The following is a 19299-nucleotide window of genomic DNA, read 5'->3' as shown; positions in this document are numbered from 1 at the left end:
TTTCAGCACAACTCACCTCACCGAGTTGTTGTAAGAAAAATAGGAGGAAGATGTGTTGTATATGTTTGCCACCTTGGATTATTATAAAAATAATAAAGGGGGGAAAGGAGGGAGGGAGAGAGGGAGGGACGATAGATAAGACGTTTCACCATGTTCCCTTCAGTATAATTTCTTTCACCAACCCCAAAAGCTGTAAAGATTCACAAGTATATAAATTCACAATGAAAATAATGCATTGTCTCCAAGGTTGCTAATAAGATGCATTGTTTGGCTACTGAATACTTTACACTGAATTCAGATTCCTAAAATTACTTTTCAAATTATTCTTTTAGTTGGCATTTTGGAACTCATGAGTCAGAGGACTCCCACAGCAAAGCATTTAGTTCCTTTTATCTCCTCTTTCATTACTTGTTTAAGCATTAGTCTTTTGCCTTTTATGCATTCCCACCTCATACTACAGACTGATAACAGAGGGAAAGTGTACTGCTTGAGAATAAAAATATGAGGCTACACAAGGAAACCAAACACAGGTGTGCTAATTTTGGTGGCAGTTGCTAATTTTGGCGGCTCCTTAAGGGAATGTCAGAATTCTTTACTCCCCCTTTTTATTAATTTGTTGTTATTATTGTTTTTATTTTGTTGCTTTGCATGTACACCGACAGCTTCTGTACCATCTTGGTGCATCTAATCCAGTGGTGGCGAACCTATGGCACGGGTGCCAGAGGCGGCACTCAGAGCCCTCTCTGTGGGCACGCGCGCCGTCGCCCCAGTCCTAGGCCTTCAGCTGGGTTTTATAACTTTTTCGCTTTCGGCCTCCGCCACTGTGTGCAAAAAAAAAAAAAAGGTTCAATCAGTCAATTTCAATTTCTCGTGGAAAAAAAAGATCTTGCAAAGTTGGAATTGATTGATTGGACTTTTTAGTCCCACCCAGTCTGCCGTTACCACTGCAGCCACGCCCACCCAATGGGCCACACCCACCCAGCACCCAACGATGCATAAGTGGGTTTTGGGTTGCAGTTTGGGTACTCAGTCTCTAAAAGGTTCGCCATTACTGGTCTAATCACTCTTGGCCAAATAAAATATTCCATTTCATTCCATTCTATGGCTTTGAGAAAAATACCTACCTGCCTAGAGCCCAAGGACACCAGACGAGTCTCCTTACTAAAAGGGCTCTTCTGAACTTCATGGATAAATTGAGCCAGTTGGGAATGTGTCCGGCTGCAGTAATAAATCTGCAAAAGAGTTTGAGAAGATCTCAGAATCCTATTCATGAAGAGACAACTTTAACATGTGTGGACTTCAACTCCCAGAATTCCCCAGTCAAAATGCTGGCTGTCTGGCTGGATCTTGGACGAGTTTGGTTATCCCAGCAATACAGAATCTGTGGTTTCTTGTCCACTGTCTCCTGTCTTGTTTATTTTGATTCTTGAAATACTGAATAGAGATTACAAGACGAGAGGATTGATGGAGTAAAGATTTTAAAATAAACTTAAAAGTTAAAGGGTCTTGCAGATAACTTGGTGTTGCTTTGGGAAGATCCTTTAAAGCAGTGGTTCTCAACCTGTGGGTTGGGACCCCATTTGGGGTCGAACGACCATTTCACGGGGGTCGCCAAACAAGGCTGTCCACCATTTCCCCCCCCCTTTTCCTTAGCTGTGCTATTCCCTTTTATTCTATTGGCTTTTGAAAGCCAATAGAATAGACTCTCTTGAATAGTCTAATTCTATTGGCTTTCAAAAGCCAATAGGAATTGTCCAGGCTGTCTCTGCCCTGCTGAGCCCACCAAAAGTCCCATTCTGCAAACAGTGCTGCACCAGTTGAGAAGTCCTCGACTTACGACCGGTTGGGGGGTCACGGCATTAAAAAGGTTGAGAATCACTGCTTTAAAGGGAACTGAAACAATAATGGAAAAACTAAAAGAATTTGATTCCTTAGCAGGTTTCAAGATTGACAAACAAAAGATAAAGATATTAACAAAAATATTAAAATAGATCAAACTGAATTAATGAATTAAATGGGTTTTAAGAAGTAAATTATTATCTGAGTAACCTTATGACCAATATGAACCATGTTATTTCAAAATAATTAAGCTAAGACACGGAATGAGGTTTAAAAAGACACGTTAGGATGGGAAAAGCTAAACTGTCATTTAGTTTTATCACAGTATTTCTGTGACAAAAATGAATGCCTTGCCTAGAACGATGTTTTTGTTTCAGACAATACCTCTTTTGACAACTGGTGCACCATTTAAACAGTGAGAAAAGAAAATTACAAATATTGAATCACTTAATCCCATATTTTGCCAGCAAATATTGGCAGTATGATATTGAGCTGCTTCGGAGCTTCTTTTTGATTTAACTACATGTTTGAAAATAAAACAAAGTGTTAATTTTAACTGAAAGAAACAGGAAAGGATTAAAGGAAAATTGGCAGGCTATGGAGGGGGGAAAAGGAGGTGTCCAAACAGTTTACTATTAACTCCCATGGGTGGGTTTGCAAAGCAGTTGTAGGAACATCTACCCCTTGCAACTTGCCTTTGTAACATGCTCTTCCTGTAGGTCATCATCATCATCATCACTATCCACTCCTGTTAACCTAAAGAGTGAAAACAGAAAAGTAATGCTCAGAAACATTTTTGCCATAGTCAATCAGATATCTTCTAAACAACAAATTTCAGGATGGCCCAATAGTTTCTAGTAGCCCAGTGACGGCAAATCTTTTGGGCTCAGTGTATCAAAATTTTAGACTCTGCAGATGTGTCACACACATACACAAAGCCCATCCCTGAATAAAAGAGAATTAATTCTTTATATATTACTTTATTTTACAAAAAAATACAATCCAAGCATGTGAGCGATTCCCTGGGTGTGCTGCTTACCTTCAAGCAGTGCTCCCTTTCTATGGAGAAGCCCCCATGGCCTACCCAAGGAATCTCTGGGTTGCCCAAGGCCTTTGTTCTTGGAAGCAGCTCTCTCAAAATCATGTGAAATCAAGCCATGTTCTTGCACAATTTTCAGAAGCTCTGGAAGCTATGTGAGTGCACATCCCATTCTCACGAGGCCTCCACAGCTTCTGAAATCTTTGGAAGTTGTGGAAGAGGACTGTGCTCATGTAGCCTCCAGAGCCTCTGAAAATTGTGCAAGCACAGGGCTTGCTTTCCTATAATTTTTGGAGGCTGCAAAGGCTGCAGAAGAGCATTCTCTAAAGCTGCTTCAGATCAAAGGCCTCCTGCAACTCAGAATGCACACCCCCTTCTCATGAGGACTCCGCAGCTTCTGAAAATCACCTATGAATGGAGCATCCTTTTGAGATTTGTTATCAAGTGCTAGTTAATGCTGATGTCACTTAAAATGTCATGGCATGCCACTGTTGACATGCATGTCATAAGGTCACCATTATTGTACTAGTAATATGCACCCACCCATTATTGTACTAGTAATATGCAAACTTTGGCTTCTGGATTTAATAACTGGAGGATTCTATCACCTCTTGGGAAGAAAACTTGATGGAATACCTGTTGCCAAGTCTGAACTGAGCTCAGCTCCTATCTAAAGCAAAGGCTTTCATGGATTCTGACTCAATTTTTCTAGAAAACCTGCAAGAGAGATACATATTTCCCTTGTTGTTGTTAGTTGCGAAGTCATGTCCAACCCATCGCGACCCCATGGACAACGTTCCTCCAGGCCTTCCTGTCCTCTACCATCTTCTGGAGTCCATTTAAGCTCACGCCTACTGCTTCAGTGACTCCATCCAGCCACCTCATTCTCTGTCGTCCCATTCTTCTATTGCCCTCAATCTTTCCCAGCATTAGACTCTTTTCCAGTGAGTCCTTCCTTCTCATTAGGTGGCCAAAGTATTGGAGTTTCAACTTCAGGATCTGGCCTTCTAAAGAGCAGTCAGTGTTGATCTCCTCTAGGACTGACAGGTTTGATCGCCTTGCAGTCCAGGGGACTCGCAAGAGTCTTCTCCAGCACCATAGTTCAAAGGCCTCAATTCTTTTGCACTCAGCCTTTCTTATGGTCCAATTTTCACAGCCACACATTGCAACTGGGAAAACCATGGCCTTGACTATATGTACTTTTGTTGCTAGGGTGATGTCTCTGCTTTTTAGTATGCTGTCTAGATTTGCCATAGCTTTCCTCCCCAGGAGCAAGCGTCTTTTAATTTCTTGGCTGCAGTCCCCATCTGCAGTGATCTTGAAGCCCAGGAAGATAAAATCTGTCATTACCTCCATTTCTTCCCCATCTATTTGCCAGGAATTGAGAGGGCCGGATGCCATGATTTTGGTTTTCTTAATGTCACGTTTCAAGCCAACTTTTGCACTCTCCTTCTTCACCCGCATCAAGAGGCTCTTTGGTTCCTCTTCACTTTCTGCCATTAGAGTGGTATCATCTGCATGTCTTAGGTTGTTGATATTTCTCCCGGAAATCTTAATTCCAACCCTAGAGAATTTAATTCCTCGCTTCAGCCTCTTATAGTCATACTAGTATCCATACCTATTTTCTAGTTTCTTCTCCTCGTCACTCTCGTACTCTGCAAGGATCAGATCTTCCTCACTCGTATCTGAAACCTCCGAAGAATCAGGCTTAGTCGTGGTAGATAAACTGTCTTTACTGAGCTGAAGCAGGTACTCTGCCTCCTTCTCCTCCGTTCGCTGAAATAAGCACAAGGAAGAGAACTGTCAATCCAAGCCAGGTAATCTTTCATACCCAGGAAGTCTTCTGAGCCCCCACCTTTCTCAATAAAGAATTAGTTCATGCAGGAGACCAGGGGGAAATGATGGCTGGATAGACAGATGGATAATAAATATAATTTATTTTTCAATACTTGTCTAATATTTTATGCCTACAGTATTGGGTAGTCACTGCAAATAAAAATCAATACAGAAGCCATTTCCAAAAGAGCAATTGTTATCTAATTACAGATTTCTCATTTATCCATTACCCTCAACTCGTACATTGCTCATGTAGTTTTCTTTGAGGCATTATAAGATAACTTTCAATCAACTTTTTTTCATTACATTCCATTAATCACCAATTTTATTTGTGGGAAATTATTTGAATTTTTATTCACAGCACTAGAAATGCTCACCTTCCTTTTAGATACATATTTCAATTTCACATTGTGTCGAATTTGCTCAAGGTATGCTTCTCGTTTCTTCCTCTTGACCTGCTCTTCCTAAAGAAATCAGAGAATTGCATGGAACGTTCAACCACCTGGATCCTGAAATTTATTGTCAAAAATATTGCTGTAAAATTACTTCACAACGTATAACATTAAATGCGTCTTAACAGAAGTTCGAACAATTCATATGTTGTCAAATATTTGATAGTCAAAGGCCCCAACTATGTTTTAAGCAGACATTATCTTACATTTCTCATTTTAAAATGTTCTCAGTGTAAAATGAGATCTGTTAGTAAGCAAGTCTTTAGATAAACAAAGGAACACCAGATTTTGTCCAATTAAATCATCTACTAAACATTTTTAAATTATAACTGCAACTCTTTTGCTGTTTTCTTTTGTTCATCTGAGGAATACATTATAGGTTTTTTTTAATGAAATACTGGTGTGCCACCAAATAGGTTCATTTGTAAATTTTTAAAGTATCAAGCATTAATTTTATTTTCTTAGATGCCATTTTCTTCTTAGAATATAATATCTGGTGATTCCTCCTTTGACTTTGCTTTTTATTAAAAATGCAGCATATGCAAAAGGTAGAAGAGTGGCGTTTGATGGTTGCAATTAAAAGAAGAGGAGTTACAATGGGGAAAGTGTCACTAGTACATTCTTTTCTATTTATATCGGTGAATACATCATCAGGATTGAATAAAGACAGACCAATAAGCAACTTATTTTTACCTTCAGTCTATGTATCATTTCCTGCTCTTTTTTCTCCTGCACAAATTGCTTTATCCAGTCTGGTTCATTGGTCATTAGCTGGCTGGCTAAAGGCTTTGTTTTGCTTTTCTTGAGTTCATCTTCTGCATCTGTTCCACTAATGTTACTTGCTAACAGCCAGGCCTCCTCCAGTTTCTTTTTCTCTTCAAAATCCCGGAGCCATGAGAGAGCACCACAAATCAAACTTAATGATTTACCCTAACAGGGAAGAAGAAATGCAGATATATCTTTATGCCATAACATAAACAGGTTGTTAACATTTCAAAATAAAATTCTAGAAGATTTTAATATTTCTTCTTCTTCTTGTGCCATATCCGTTATCGGACAGGCGAGCATGTTGCTGATCCTGTTTTTATCAGCAGCCACACAAAAAAATGTGCTGCTGAGTTTTGTCCAAACCAGTCCCTTAAGATTTTAAAGCCATGATATTCTTCTTCTGCCTGGACCTCGTTTGCCTTCAATCTTTCCCTGGAGGATTAAATGGAGTATGCTGTATTTTTCTGGGTGTCGCATCACATGTCCAAAATATTCTAACTTTCGTTTTTTAATTGTTTTGATGATTTCCCTTGGCTTCCCCAAGCGGCTTATCACCTCCTCATTTCTGATCTTGTCAACCCAGCTTATACATAACAGCCGCCTGTAAATCCACATTTCAAATGCTTCTAGTCTCTTCAGGTGGCCTTCTGTCGGAGACCAAGTCTCTACTCCATAGAGCAGGATAGAAAAAATATAGCATCTGACAAGCCTGATTTTCAGTCTTAGGCTTATGTCGTGACTACATTTGTGTTATTTTTGACATTTTTTTTATAGGCTAGGGGTGTTGGTGTGTTAAAATAAAAAAGAGACTTACTGTGCCAGTTGGGCTTTCAAATATGCCAATTTTTCCAGTCTCCAAGACCTGATAAAGTTTAGTCATAAATTGCTCTTGAATGGGATATGGTGTGTAAGGAAAAGGAAAGTTCACTATAGTCTTTTCTTCAGTTTCTTCTGTCATCTCTTGCCTGGAGTTGGGGGGGGGGAGAGATGTAAAAAAAAATCCTAAAACAGATGTAACTGTTAGCATAACTACAAAAGAAAGTATTAAACAAACACACAGAGAATCAAACTGACTCTGCAATTCTCAGTAAATCTGATTGTTTTGATCCTTGCAAGGACTTAGTCTTCCAAACCAGTAGAGGACCTCTTTTATGCGAATTTTACGTAAATCTGCTAAATTCTAAGGGTTTTTTATTGTTTTTCACTTTGATTATTCATTTTTCTTGTTCTTTATATATTAGTCTCATTGTTTAAACAAGTACTTTCCATGTTCTCATCAACTAATGAACTATTAATTATCAACTATAATTTAGGCCATTAGACAGCCTAGATTACAGCAATAAAATATATATAATTTTAATTCACTTTATTATTACATTTATACAATGCCTGACTTCCAATAAATGCCAAATTATAGCATATTTAGGAGAGTCTATAGTCCATAGAGGGACCGGTCGGGCACGACTGAATGGGTGACGATGACGACGATAGTTCAAATTGGCTGGGAATTTTGTACCTTGGGAAAGGACAAGCTGAAAAAAGTTTTCTAGTTCTTTTGCAATTTCCAGGTGAAATTTATGGGATAAATTGAGTTTTACTTCCAACGTGCCCACGACTGACCATAGAAAGTTCTCTCATTCCCCAGGATCTCTCCGAAATTCCCCGTTAGCGCCATCTACCTTAAGTCGCTGCTGCCCCTCTAAAAGCGAAGTGACTTCGAATTGATCGCAAAGCGTTTCTGCCGACCCAACTCTCTCATCCCGAGGTGACGTCACTGGCTTCTCCCTCGTGATGGGCAAAAAAAGTGGGGGAGCCCGCTGCACAAACAACCCCCCCGTTTTTAGAACTTTCCGCTAAAAACGCGCGGCCGAACTCTATTGGCTAGACAACCTGCCGCAGCTCAACGCGTAACCAATCAGAGGACAACAGTAAGAAGGACGCCTCCTCCAGAGCGAGCGTGTGTCTTACGCCTACTTCCGGTTGGCTTTGTGCGTCGAGTTGTGACGGGGTCCCTTGTCTGCTCGCGCTGCTGCCAAATTTGAGTCAGTCGGGCGTTTCAGTTCCATGTAGTTCGAATAGGCTTTGCGTTGAAAAAAAATTTACTCGAGGGTTCATCCTCACTGCCTGCAGGCTTATTTTTGGACAGATTTGCCTAGAGCACATAGGAGCTTGGAATATCCGCATTGATTATTGGTTAACAAGTTTTACACAATCAGAATACTTTAGTTACACAGTTCAGAAATATACATATTTCTCACATATTCTTCGTTCCCTTGGGTGGCTCCAGTTTCCCGGCCGATGCTTTTTCTCCCTGCTGGCCTGGATTGTCTCAGAAGCATCACCCACCAAAGTGTACAAGAGCCAGGTTTTCAGGAGGGCAGAGTAATTCAGTCTGAGAAGTCTTGTGGGCGCTGGCATCCCGGTCTACTGTGCACCATTTAGCTAACAGACATGCTGAATGGGGCCAAGGGAGCAGCTGTTCCACCATTTTTTTTCTGGATTGCCTCCAATGGCCAGCTTGCATGTATATGAGACAATTGGTGCGCTGCACTTCTGAAAGCAAAGGATTGGAAGGCTAATGCAATGTCCTGTAGAGGAATCCTCATATCATCTCAAAGAGCGTCCAAATTTTGCTTGAAAAATTCCACCACTGGCGCATCCACGACTCTTAAGAAACAAGCTGAATAGTTATCTCAGTTAAGAAATTACTTGTTTCCAATTTGGTTTTTTTCCTGTAAGTTTTTCATTCGCAGGTTGTTGTTGTACCTTCAGCATTACAAAAAAATAAATCCATGTAAATCCAGCTATCTGCCCTGTGACATCTCTGCATCCAGTGGAAAACTACAATCTCTTCCCTTAAATCTTCCTCTCTTTTTTTAGATTAAACATATAACACATTTCTTTAACTGCTTTTCATAAGCTTTAGCCTTCAAGGCCCTTACCATTTTGTCACTCTTCTCTACGCTTTTTCCAGTTTATGAGCATCCTGTTGGTATTGTAATTATCAGAAGTGGACACAGTATTCAAGATACAATTTAAGCAGTGCAACATAAGGCAATACTATCTCTTCCCATGATCTTGATAATATAGTATATAATAATATACCTCTGTTAATTCATCTCAAGACTGCATTGGCATACAGCAGTCTTGGCACACTGATAGTCATGTTTAATCTGTGGACTACCAGGACACCCAGATCCTTCAAGTATTACTGCTCAGCCAGGTACCACCTGTCTGCATGTGTTTTTTCCTAAGTAGAGAACCTTACATTTTTCGCCATTGAGCAACATACTGTTGGATAGGGTGCAACATTCAAATCTGTTAAGATTCTTTTGAACCTTGAACCTATCTTCTGAAATATCAGAAGATTAGAAGCTTTGTATCGTCCACAAATTTCATGAGCATCTTTCCTATTTTTCATCTGAGACATTTATGAATATAAAATAAAGAATACTTGGCTCAGGACAGAACTCTGCGGTACTCCACTGCATATCTCCCCTATGTATATGTAGAACCATTAAGAACTGTATGTTTGGAAACAATTGTTCAGTCAACTGCGAATCCATCTCATAACGGGACCATCCATCACATATTGTTCCAGTTTATCGAGAAGTTGGTCATGGTCTACTTTACTGAAGTCTAAATATACTATAGGCTATTCCCTTGATTCACTAATCTAGTTGCATTGTCAAAGAAAGCAGTAAGATTTAAGGCATCCGTGCTGGCTCTGATCATAATCTTGTTTGTTTTTAAGTGCTTGCAGATCCACTGTTTGACAATCTTATGTAGGATTTTCTGGCGGTATTAATCTTAAACTGAACAGGGTCTTGATGACTACAAAGCAGTATTATGAGTCACAAAAACTGTATGGATGGCCATATGTGACACATGGACTGTTTCATTAACATCAATTGTAAAAATGAGATACTTGATTTACAAACTTGTACAGCTCAGAGTGAGAAACATCTAGTTATAATGTCCAAATTAGGAACTGAAAACATCCTATATGCAAAAATGCCTACCATTTAGCTCATTTTTCTCCCCTTTGGCAATGAAACATGTCTATTTCCTTTTATATTTTTATTTTTCATGCCTTGTTACAATAACGTATCATAATTGCGCCATTTGAAAATGAAAGGCTCTCAGCCACCAATTAAAGATTGTCCTTGCGGGTTTTAACAATGAGGTTGCATTAAAATTGTAATTGTTTGATCCAATAAGGCCTCCTTTAATGCAAAGGAACACACAGCAGTAATTATTTCCAATTTGAAATAGAATAAATTCATACATTACCATCTTCCATGGTTCTTCCATAAGTGGCTCCAAAGCTATTCAGAGCCATGAAACTGAGAAACAACTGAAATCTCCCCAGAGAAGCCAGCTGGATTAGTAGCTGCATTTTCTTACGATAGTGATGATTGGGTAATGTTTTCCATAATACTAGAGCAATATAATTTATGTACGCATGACCTAATTTAACATAGAGAGCTTTGTCTTCTAACACAAGGAAATCACTTAAAACTTCATACGGGATAGCCAACAGATTGCCAGGATTTTCTCTAGCAGTTGATTTACATTATATAATGGAAGGATTTAGCTCTGTTTTCAGCAAAGTATATTGGAAAGAATCTTGCCACCCAATGATGTCACAAGCATCTCTTGTGACCTAGCCTATTGGGGTTGCTCTTCTTCATTCATCCTTCCCATGCTATTTTCTCTTTTCCCTCCAATATGTCTGAACAAAGATGCCACCTGGCAAGCAGAATAAAGTAGAGATTGAAAGAGTTTGAGGCCTTACCTTTATCTGCATACCTTCTAATGGTTCCTCCATTAAAACAAGTCTGTGCCCAACGACTCCACCAAGAAAATGAGGTGGCATCCAGCCATTCTTGTTCTCCTTCTTATTTGTGGTGAGTTAGAACAGGGGTCCCCAACCATTGGTCCGTGGACCCGTACCGGGCCGTGGCATGCCTGCAACCAGTCCGCACAAATAAGCAAAGCCCCATCTGTGGGATGCAGGCAGCACACAAAACCACGCAGTCTCCAATCTATGGAAAAAACTTTCTCCACCGAACCAGTCCCTGGTGCCCAAAAGGTTGGGGACCTCTGAATTAGAACATTTGTGTACCCTTTTCCTTACTTTGTTCTCTTTTTTCAGAGGAACTTCAATTTCATTCAAGGCCAATGTGTTGACTTTTTTACTATCTTATCTATGGAAAGCTCTGCTCCCATGATTAGCCAAGACAAGAGAAATCTCCTTTTCTCTTCAGGAATTATACAAAAAGATGTCCTTGGAAAGTCAAAAATGTTAATTTGTACTATATGTATGCAATCAAGGAAACAAAGAAAAACATGCACTGAAAGCTACCTACACAGCTCAGCATTCTATGAATCTTGGGTAACATATTCCTTGCAGGAAGATTAGAGAGGAGGCAAATGTTTTAACCTCAGTTCTGGCAGAATCAATGGAGAGAGTTTCCTGGTTTAAACTAGGCTGCATTTATTGGTCTTTGAGGCTGGGTTTTGTGTGTGTTTCTATGCTCTGTGTTCCTGTATTATTACTGCCATATTAAAACATTTTATCTGGTGATAAAGGAAAAGCTCTCAATTACAATAAGCATTATATATATATAATGAAGAGAGTATGAAGAGGGAAAAGGAAAACAAAATCAGGTACCAATCCTTCAAATTACCCAATCTTTATTATAACAAACGATGAGGTATACTAGAAAAGAAACAAGGTAAAACTGGTCTTTTGGCACTCTGGATGCAACAGCTCAGTGAATGGGGAAGGAGAGGAATAGTCAAATGGATACAGGTAGTCCTCGACTTACAACATTTCATTTAGTATCTGCTCAAAGTTACAACAGCACTGAAAAAAGTGACTGATGACCGTTTTTCACATGACCATTGCAACATCCCCATGGGTCATGTGATCAAAATTCAGGTGCTTGGCAACTGTTATGTATTTATGACAGTTGCAGTGTCCTGGAGTTATGTGACCCCTTTTTGTGGTCTTCTGACAGGCAAAATCAACGAGAAAGCTAGATTCACTTTACAACAGTATTGCTAACTAGTAACTGAGGTGATTCACTTAACAACTATGGCAAGAAAGATCATAAAATGGGGCAAAACTTACAACTATCTCATTTAGCAACAAAAATTTGGGGCTCAACTGTGGTCATAAGTCGAGGACTACCTGCCTACCTTCCCTGTTTCTTTGCTTTCTGAAATGAATGTTGTTCTTACACTCCTACAATCTGGAGAGACTTATTTCCAAGCAAGTGTTAATCTTTTGCAGTAGGCGAAATCAAGAGGAACAGTAGTGAATTTAGCAATGGTCTTCTAAGTTGTAGGATGTTATAACGGAATCAGTTTGTTGCTTCTTCTTCTTCTTCTTGTACCATATCTGTTATCGGACATTGGTAATCATGTTGGCAATCCTGTTTTTATCAGCAGCCGCATGAAAAAGTACTGCTGAGTTTTGTCCAAATCAGTCCCTTAGATTTTGAAGCCATGATGTTCTTCTTCTGCCTGGACCTCGTTTGCCTTCAATCTTTCCCTGAAGGATTAAATGGAGTATGCCATATTTTTCTTGCTACCACATCTTAAATTAAACCAAATCAAGGCAGGGTTATTCTGATTTTATTTCTCATGCTTTTTTCTTTCCCATTCAGAAAACAAATGAAATTTAATGGTTCATTCATCCCATTTCCAGGGCCAGAGTTATGTTTCAGCACATTATGCAGAGACAAGATAGATTTCTTGGCAGCTAAGCACAATTGATAAATAACCAACCTAAAACCCATGTAGAACAATGTCTCTTTCCTTGCAATGTATATGCCTTTTTGGAAACGGTCACAGTTTGCATTCTTGTTCTTGTTTCTTTTACGCAGCACTCTCGAAATGGCTTCTTGCCACAGACATACAGATACAAGATCCATCGCTAGCTGGCATGCCACTCTCAGATGCCGAATACAACCATTTCTTCAAAACGCTGAACAGTCCACGTCGAGTCAGCGCAGTTTGCTTCTTGAGATCCATGTATGGCTGCCAGAATGCTTTGGTCCAGACTTTAGACCTGTACGAAAATCATGGAATCGTCCCAGAAGGTAAAGTCTATCACAGTACTTGCAATTACAGAATTGCTCTTACTCCTCTTTTCAACTTAATTAAAGCTCAATTTGGAAAGCCATACTTAGATGTGTGCAAACCTGTGGCTCTCTTACAAGGCAATTAAAATAATTTTTGCCAAACCCATTTGGTAGATTCTTTTTGCTATTATTCTCATTGATATATAGTAAGTAAGATAAAAGGTAGTTTCCAATCCCTGTTCAAGGCAACCCATATATGTTCATGTGTTTCTTCTCAGAACTGATTTACTGAATATAATCTCAGTCCCTAAATTATTTATATAAAGGTCTCTGTCCCTCTCTCTCTCTCTTTCTCTCTCCCTCTCTCTCTCTCTCTCTCTCTCTCTCTCTCTTTCTCTCTCTCTCTCTCTCTCTCTTCATTCATTTATTCATATTGTTTGGCACTGAAGATAAGAAAATGCAAATTACATGGTGTCCTCAATTTACAACCTTTCATTTAAAGTTACAACAACCTTTAAAGTTACAACAACGGTTAAAGTTACAACAACCTTTAAAGTTACAACAACACTGAAAAAAGTGACTTATAACCAGTCCTCATTCTGGTCTAGGCCTCACCTAAACAAAAGTAGAGAGAACTCTGAGAGACCAAACTGATCTGAAAAAAAAAACCCCTCTACTGTGTTTGTAAAGAAATCAAATGTTATAAAGTGCCAAGAACTTCCAAAGGCTTCTTTCCAAAAGATCTGGATAATTGCTCCTCCAACACCATTTTTCACAATTCGAAGTAGCCAGTGGCAGATGCTGAAGTGGAATTGCTGCAATGCTTGGTAACCCATTTGGTGGGAAACCAAAGCCCACTCCTTTGAATTCTCAAAATCTGGCAGAGACTATAATGGTACAACAGTGATTATAGCAACTCCATGGGATATACTGGATCTCAGTGAAAATGAATGGAAGTAACCCGAAGGGCCTTGGTGCTTTTTCTCTAACTCTCAACTTCTCTCCTAGGGAGGGTATGTTCTGACCTGGCAGAAATGCCCAGCTTTCCTGATTTCTGCACCCTCACTTTTTATCGCTGCACCTTGAAGAAGTATTTTGTGAAGGTAAGAAAAAGGAAGAAGCCGTTGTTGATTGGTCTGAGGCGTTTTTTTTCCAGTGATCTGGAAAGACAGCGCTTTTAGCGTCAGAATGGGCTGAAAGGTTTGCTGAAGGCAAAAGATAACCATAAGAACCAGCACAGGAATAGCAATAGAAAAGGGAATGGAAGCAGCTAGGTCTAATTGAGAATATTTGCAAATATGATTTTCATTGCATTGTATTTACTTTATTTTCAAGAGGATCAGGCTAATTATGTAAGTGAGTAGAGTTATTTAAATTGAGACCTCAGCCATCTGTATCCAGCACTCCAACTCCTCCTTTGGCTGCATAGCATAAGCAGCAAGATTCCCTCCACTTGTCACTCATGTTTCAATATCACTGTCCTACACCTGTCTAGTCTATCTTTTGTGGCCATGACAATGCAATCTAACACTCTTTATGGCAGGAGCTGAAAGTTCTCACCACCCCACTTCACCAAAATGCTCCAAGTATTCCACATTTTAATATAGCACCAGGGTTCCGTCTACCCTGAATAAAGAATTAGATTATCATTATAATTATATATTATTTTTATATATTATAATATTATAACAGGAATATAGAATATTGTTTCATTCATATCTCTTTACTCTGATTCAACATCGTTTACTAAACTTGGACCATTTTCAGCTTTGTGAGGTAGTCCAGACAAGAAGCACACCTAAATAAACTATTTCTGCTTTAGTGTAAGGTTACTTTAGAAGAATGTTGCGAGTGTGAATGTGCATTTCTCCCTTATCATCTTTACAGCCCAAGAAACTAGGGAGGGATCCTCCTGCATTCTTGTTGAGGATTACCTGTCTTTTATCCAGTTATTCCCCTGGCTATGGCTCTCCTTCTTTCTCCCTTCATTTCCACATACCATCACAGTCTATCTAAATGGATTCCACTTCACAGAATTCTCAGCCCTGACCATTCTTTAATCGAAAACTATATATCTGGAGGGTACCCACTGCCTTTTCCGCCCTCCACATGAGTAGGGAGGGCAGCATGGTGACTCAGCAGTTAAGATGCTGGGCTTGTTGGCTGGTAAACTGGCAACCCACGTTTGAGACCTGAGCGCCACATGATAGAATGAGCTCCTGTCCTCACCCCAGCTCCTGCCAACCTGGCAGTTCGAAAGCATGCAAATGTGAATAGATAAATAGGTATCACTTCAGTGGGAAGGTGATAGCATTCCATGATGTCATGCTGGTCACATGACCGAAGAAATGTTTTCAGACAGCACTGGCTCAGTGGCCTTGGAACAGAGATGAGCATCGCCCCCTGTGCCTCATTTTACTCTGCAGAGTAAAATCTGCAGAGATTACTTTATATGAATAGGGAACCTTATGTTTTAGAATTCTGGACCAGCATCATCACTGGCCATTGTACTCTCTCTTCCTTGGAATGACCGGTGTGGAGAAGCTGAATCTAGGTCCTCCTGAAAAATGTCAGAAACCAGATATAACTTTAAGCAGGGCTTTTTTTTCTCATAGAATGCCCAGAACAGAGTTCTGGCACCTTTTTTGGATGGAACCTTGTAGGGTAGGCAAGGCGGGTTATATGACGTGTGTGAGTTCCGGCATCTTTTTTTTTTATAGAAAAAAAGCATTGACTTTAAGCATATAGAATATAAGCTGTACAGCATTGTTTCCTCATGGCATCATCACATTTGCAGTCAGGAGGAGATGCCAGTTTCTGCATCACTGGCTTCCAAGGTGATTCTGCCCATGCTAGGCATAAGCATCACTTTCTGCTCATGGGGAACGAATCCAAGTCCCCATTTATTACCAAGGGCAAAGCAGCTTTACGAACGACAAGGGTTTAAGGAAATCTATTTTTTTCCTGAGAGAGAAGGGAAGAACTAAGAGAAGGACGGACAAGCGAAGGGTCAGGTCAGCCATATCATTAAGTGAAGCAAGATAGCAATTTGCCCTGAGGATACGTCTTGGGATGCCATTAAGGAGAATGCTAGAGGTGAAATTGTTTATGGCATTTACCTTGGCATCAATTTCAGAAAAATTAGTAGCAGCTTTCCTTAATCCGTTATGATCTTACACAGGTGTGTTTGCCATCCGCACATACACATCTACCAGCTGTCGGATATCTGCAATTTGCATTGGAAGGAAAGCTTTTATGGGCACTAATAGAAATTTTCCTCTTGAGAAATGTTAGTTTCTTCTTTCAAATATTATATTGCACAAAGACTAATTTGATTCCAAAAGCAGAAAAGAAAAAAGAAAAAAAAGGTCAATAGAAAGTACTACAAGCTCCAACCTGTCTTGGTCATCTCCTTAGGGACTATTCCACATTTTATCCTTGGCAGAAGTCCTCTGTTTTGCAAAGCTGTGTAATTCAGTCAAGAAAGTATCCGCCACTGGTTCCTTGTGTGACATAAATGGTACCCTGTGAGTACCTGCCTTTTAGTTGTTATAGGAAACAGGTGGGGACCTGAATCACTTAATTGTTTGCTTCATGAGTGGAGGAAGGGAAATGCTTTTTATTAAAAGGGAGTGAAAAAAATAGCACAATCAGAAGCACTTGACATTTCTGGGCAAAGTACTTTGAAAACCCTCTAGAGATGTCACAGCATAGTCTTCTCTCATGCAGAAGAAAATGAGAAAAATCATAGCCACCTAAAGGTGTGACTTCTGCTTTGCATTATTTCTCCCATGTAGCGGATTCAGTGTCCAGATGAGATCAGTGAAACATCTTCAACAACACAAAACACCAATCAAGAACCTGGAAATACTGAATCACCATCTATCCTAGAAGAGACGCCGCTTACCACCACAACATTTCCTACACTTCTCACTTCTGCATCACACACTCCCACAGCAGCAACAGGAGCCATCACAACCATTTCCGACACTGAAACCGTTCCTGAACTTCCCAATATTATTTCTGATCTTACTTCCACAAACCCTTTGTTTGATCTGCCCACCTCTTCCAGTCCTGTCACAACTGACTCGGAATCCTTGCTTGAGCTTCTCACCAGCCTTGATGCGGTGATAGCCGAGCAAAGTTTTCCTGAATTATTTACCACCACTCTTAACACAGAGGTAGATTTTTCTCAGCACCTTATGTCTGATATATCTTCTCCAACCCCTGCTCCTACTCTTCTTTCCACTTCCAATGCTATGACAGCTACTCCAGTTACTTCTGTATCAACTGTCACTGAACCCTCATCTGAGCCTACCCCCACTGAAGCCACTACACCAGTGGGTTCTGTTTCTACAAATCCTGTCATTACTATTGCCTCAGCCGGTAGCCCAACTTCGGCATCGCCCACTCCCGTTGTCATTGTCACTGCCACTGAAGCCACTACACCATCAGTGGGTTCTGTTTCCACAAATCCTGCCACTACTGTTACCTCAGCCAATAGCCCAACTTCAGCATCTCCTAGTCCCACTGCCACTGAAGCCACTACCACTGAAGCCACTACACCATCAGTGGGTTCTGTTCCCACAAATCCTGCCACTACTGTTGCCTCAACCAGTAGTCCAACTTCAGCATCGCCTAGTCCCGTTGCCACTGGCACTGCCACATCTACATCTCCCTGTTCTTCCTCCCCTTCTCCCTCTTCTCCTACTGCTTCCAAAACGTCTGTGTTATTGACCAAGCCCATCATCCCTAAAAGTCCTGCTCATTTATTGCCTCCTGCCAGAGTTGCTGAATGGCCTATTGTCCCAATCTCTGCTGTTCTTGGACAGTATCCCTTGCAGCCTACTGTCATGCAGCTTCTTCTCCTTCCTCCTGGCTTTGGTCCTAGGAAGTCAAAACCTCAAGCAATTGCCATCTCTTCTCTGCTTCCGTTTGGAGCAAGGCCTGCTAATATTTGGCCAAAGAAAACAATGCCTAAACCCCAAATGAACTTACCAACTACTGCAAAATGGGAGAAATTCTTCTTACAAACAAAGCTGCCAACTGTTGCAAAATTGGAGAAGTCTTTACAAATGAACTCGCCAACTGCTGCACAATGGGGGAACTTCTTATCACGGCTGCGGGATAAGAGAGTGCAACAGCTGATGCAGAAAATGCGAGAGTTGATGGCTAAAGGGAAAGGTGTAACGAAACAGCTGTTGCAGTCCACCTCTCTGCAACTGCTCGCTGCCCTGAAAAATGCCAAACAAAACTCTGTGGTTTCATTAGTACCCAAGAAGCAACTTCAAAGATGACAGCCACATAAGCCGATCACCTCTTTTGTACGCTAAGCAGGATGCTAATGGGCGGATGTCTTGCAGCACCATTACATGAGGCCCTTCAGTATACTTGCTTGTGGTTTACCTGATTCCATTCCTGAATTCTTTCTAAGATGTTCCCTATCCCTTTGAGATGACGGGATCAAAGCAGAAAGGCTTTCCTCTGCAGATTTGAAGGACTGAGGGACTTGGAATTCTTTGAAACTGCACTAAGGAGGGTGCTTCCAGACCCCTCTTTAATCTCTGTTAAAATGAAGAATCTCATTGTTAACTGGGCTTCCTTTAATTGAAAGGCCTCTCTGATTTCTGAACGGAGGAGGATAGATTATTTATTCTTAATTTCAGTTTGAGATTGGACATTAAAGAAACGTTTTGCAGAACTGAGCGCAGTTAGTTCGGAAATTCTGCCTCCCCCCACCACCAAAGAGGTTGTCTCCAAGTATAGTCATTGACTTAATGACCACAAGTGGAATGGGAATTTATGTTGCTAAGCAAGGCTGTCATTAAGTGAGTCAGGCTCGATTTTATGACCTTTCATGCCATGGACATTAAGTAAACCACAGCAGTCATTAAGTAAATCATGTGTTTGTTAAGTGAATCCATCTTTTCCCATTGACTTTATTTGTTGGAAGCCTCCTTGGAAGGTCGTAAATGATGATCTTGTGGCCCCAGGAAGCTTTAATTATGATACATACATACCAGTTGCCAAACCTCTGGATTTTGTTCACATGAATGCGGGGATATTGTGATGGTCATAAGTATGAAGACTGGTCATAAGATCTTTTTTTCAGTGTTGTCATAACTTTGAATGATCGTTAAATGAATGGTCTTAAGGACTATCTGTAGTTTATTTTTCCTTGCGGGAGTCTTTGGAAAACTTTATTTCCCGTGACCCTCTTCACCTAAGCCAAACTGGAAGGACCACAGAGACCAGGAAGTGGAAAAAACCC

General features: G+C 40.4%; 2 protein-coding genes across 6 annotated transcripts in view; one reads left to right on the top strand and one right to left on the bottom strand.

The window, feature by feature from the left end:
• DDX11 (DEAD/H-box helicase 11) overlaps positions 1-10451 on the bottom strand; it is a 42314-nt gene extending 31863 nt beyond the window's left edge. The window contains exons 1-7 of one of the 5 annotated variants that reach the window (XM_039333347.1): positions 10228-10451; positions 6749-6899; positions 5860-6096; positions 5092-5178; positions 4497-4654; positions 2535-2595; positions 1125-1232 (exon numbers count right to left, since the gene is read on the bottom strand). In XM_039333347.1, coding sequence (XP_039189281.1) covers positions 1125-1232; positions 2535-2595; positions 4497-4654; positions 5092-5178; positions 5860-6096; positions 6749-6892 — 795 coding nt within the window. In that variant the 5' untranslated portion in view covers positions 6893-6899; positions 10228-10451. Of the gene's footprint in view, positions 1-1124; positions 1233-2534; positions 2596-4496; positions 4655-5091; positions 5179-5859; positions 6097-6748; positions 6900-7450; positions 7798-10227 lie in introns of those variants that run through there. The other 4 variants (XM_039333352.1, XM_039333345.1, XM_039333339.1 and 1 more) reach the window with 4 other exon arrangements.
• Positions 10452-10673: 222 nt separating this feature from the next.
• On the top strand, positions 10674-19016 carry LOC120303408 (mucin-17-like). The gene is made up of 4 exons (XM_039332928.1): positions 10674-10844; positions 12831-13046; positions 14037-14131; positions 16826-19016. The coding sequence occupies exons 1-4, from the start codon at positions 10802-10804 to the stop codon at positions 18323-18325; spliced, it is 1854 nt and encodes a 617-aa protein (XP_039188862.1). The 5' UTR covers positions 10674-10801; the 3' UTR covers positions 18326-19016.
• The last annotated feature ends 283 nt before the right edge of the window (positions 19017-19299 follow it).

The sequence above is a fragment of the Crotalus tigris genome, unplaced genomic scaffold, assembly GCF_016545835.1.
Source record: "Crotalus tigris isolate CLP2741 ecotype Arizona unplaced genomic scaffold, ASM1654583v1 scf7180000017625.6296891, whole genome shotgun sequence".
NCBI lineage: Eukaryota > Metazoa > Chordata > Lepidosauria > Squamata > Viperidae > Crotalus > Crotalus tigris.
The sequence above is the reverse complement of the archived record's forward strand: the minus strand, read 5'-3'. Positions and strand labels throughout refer to the sequence as shown.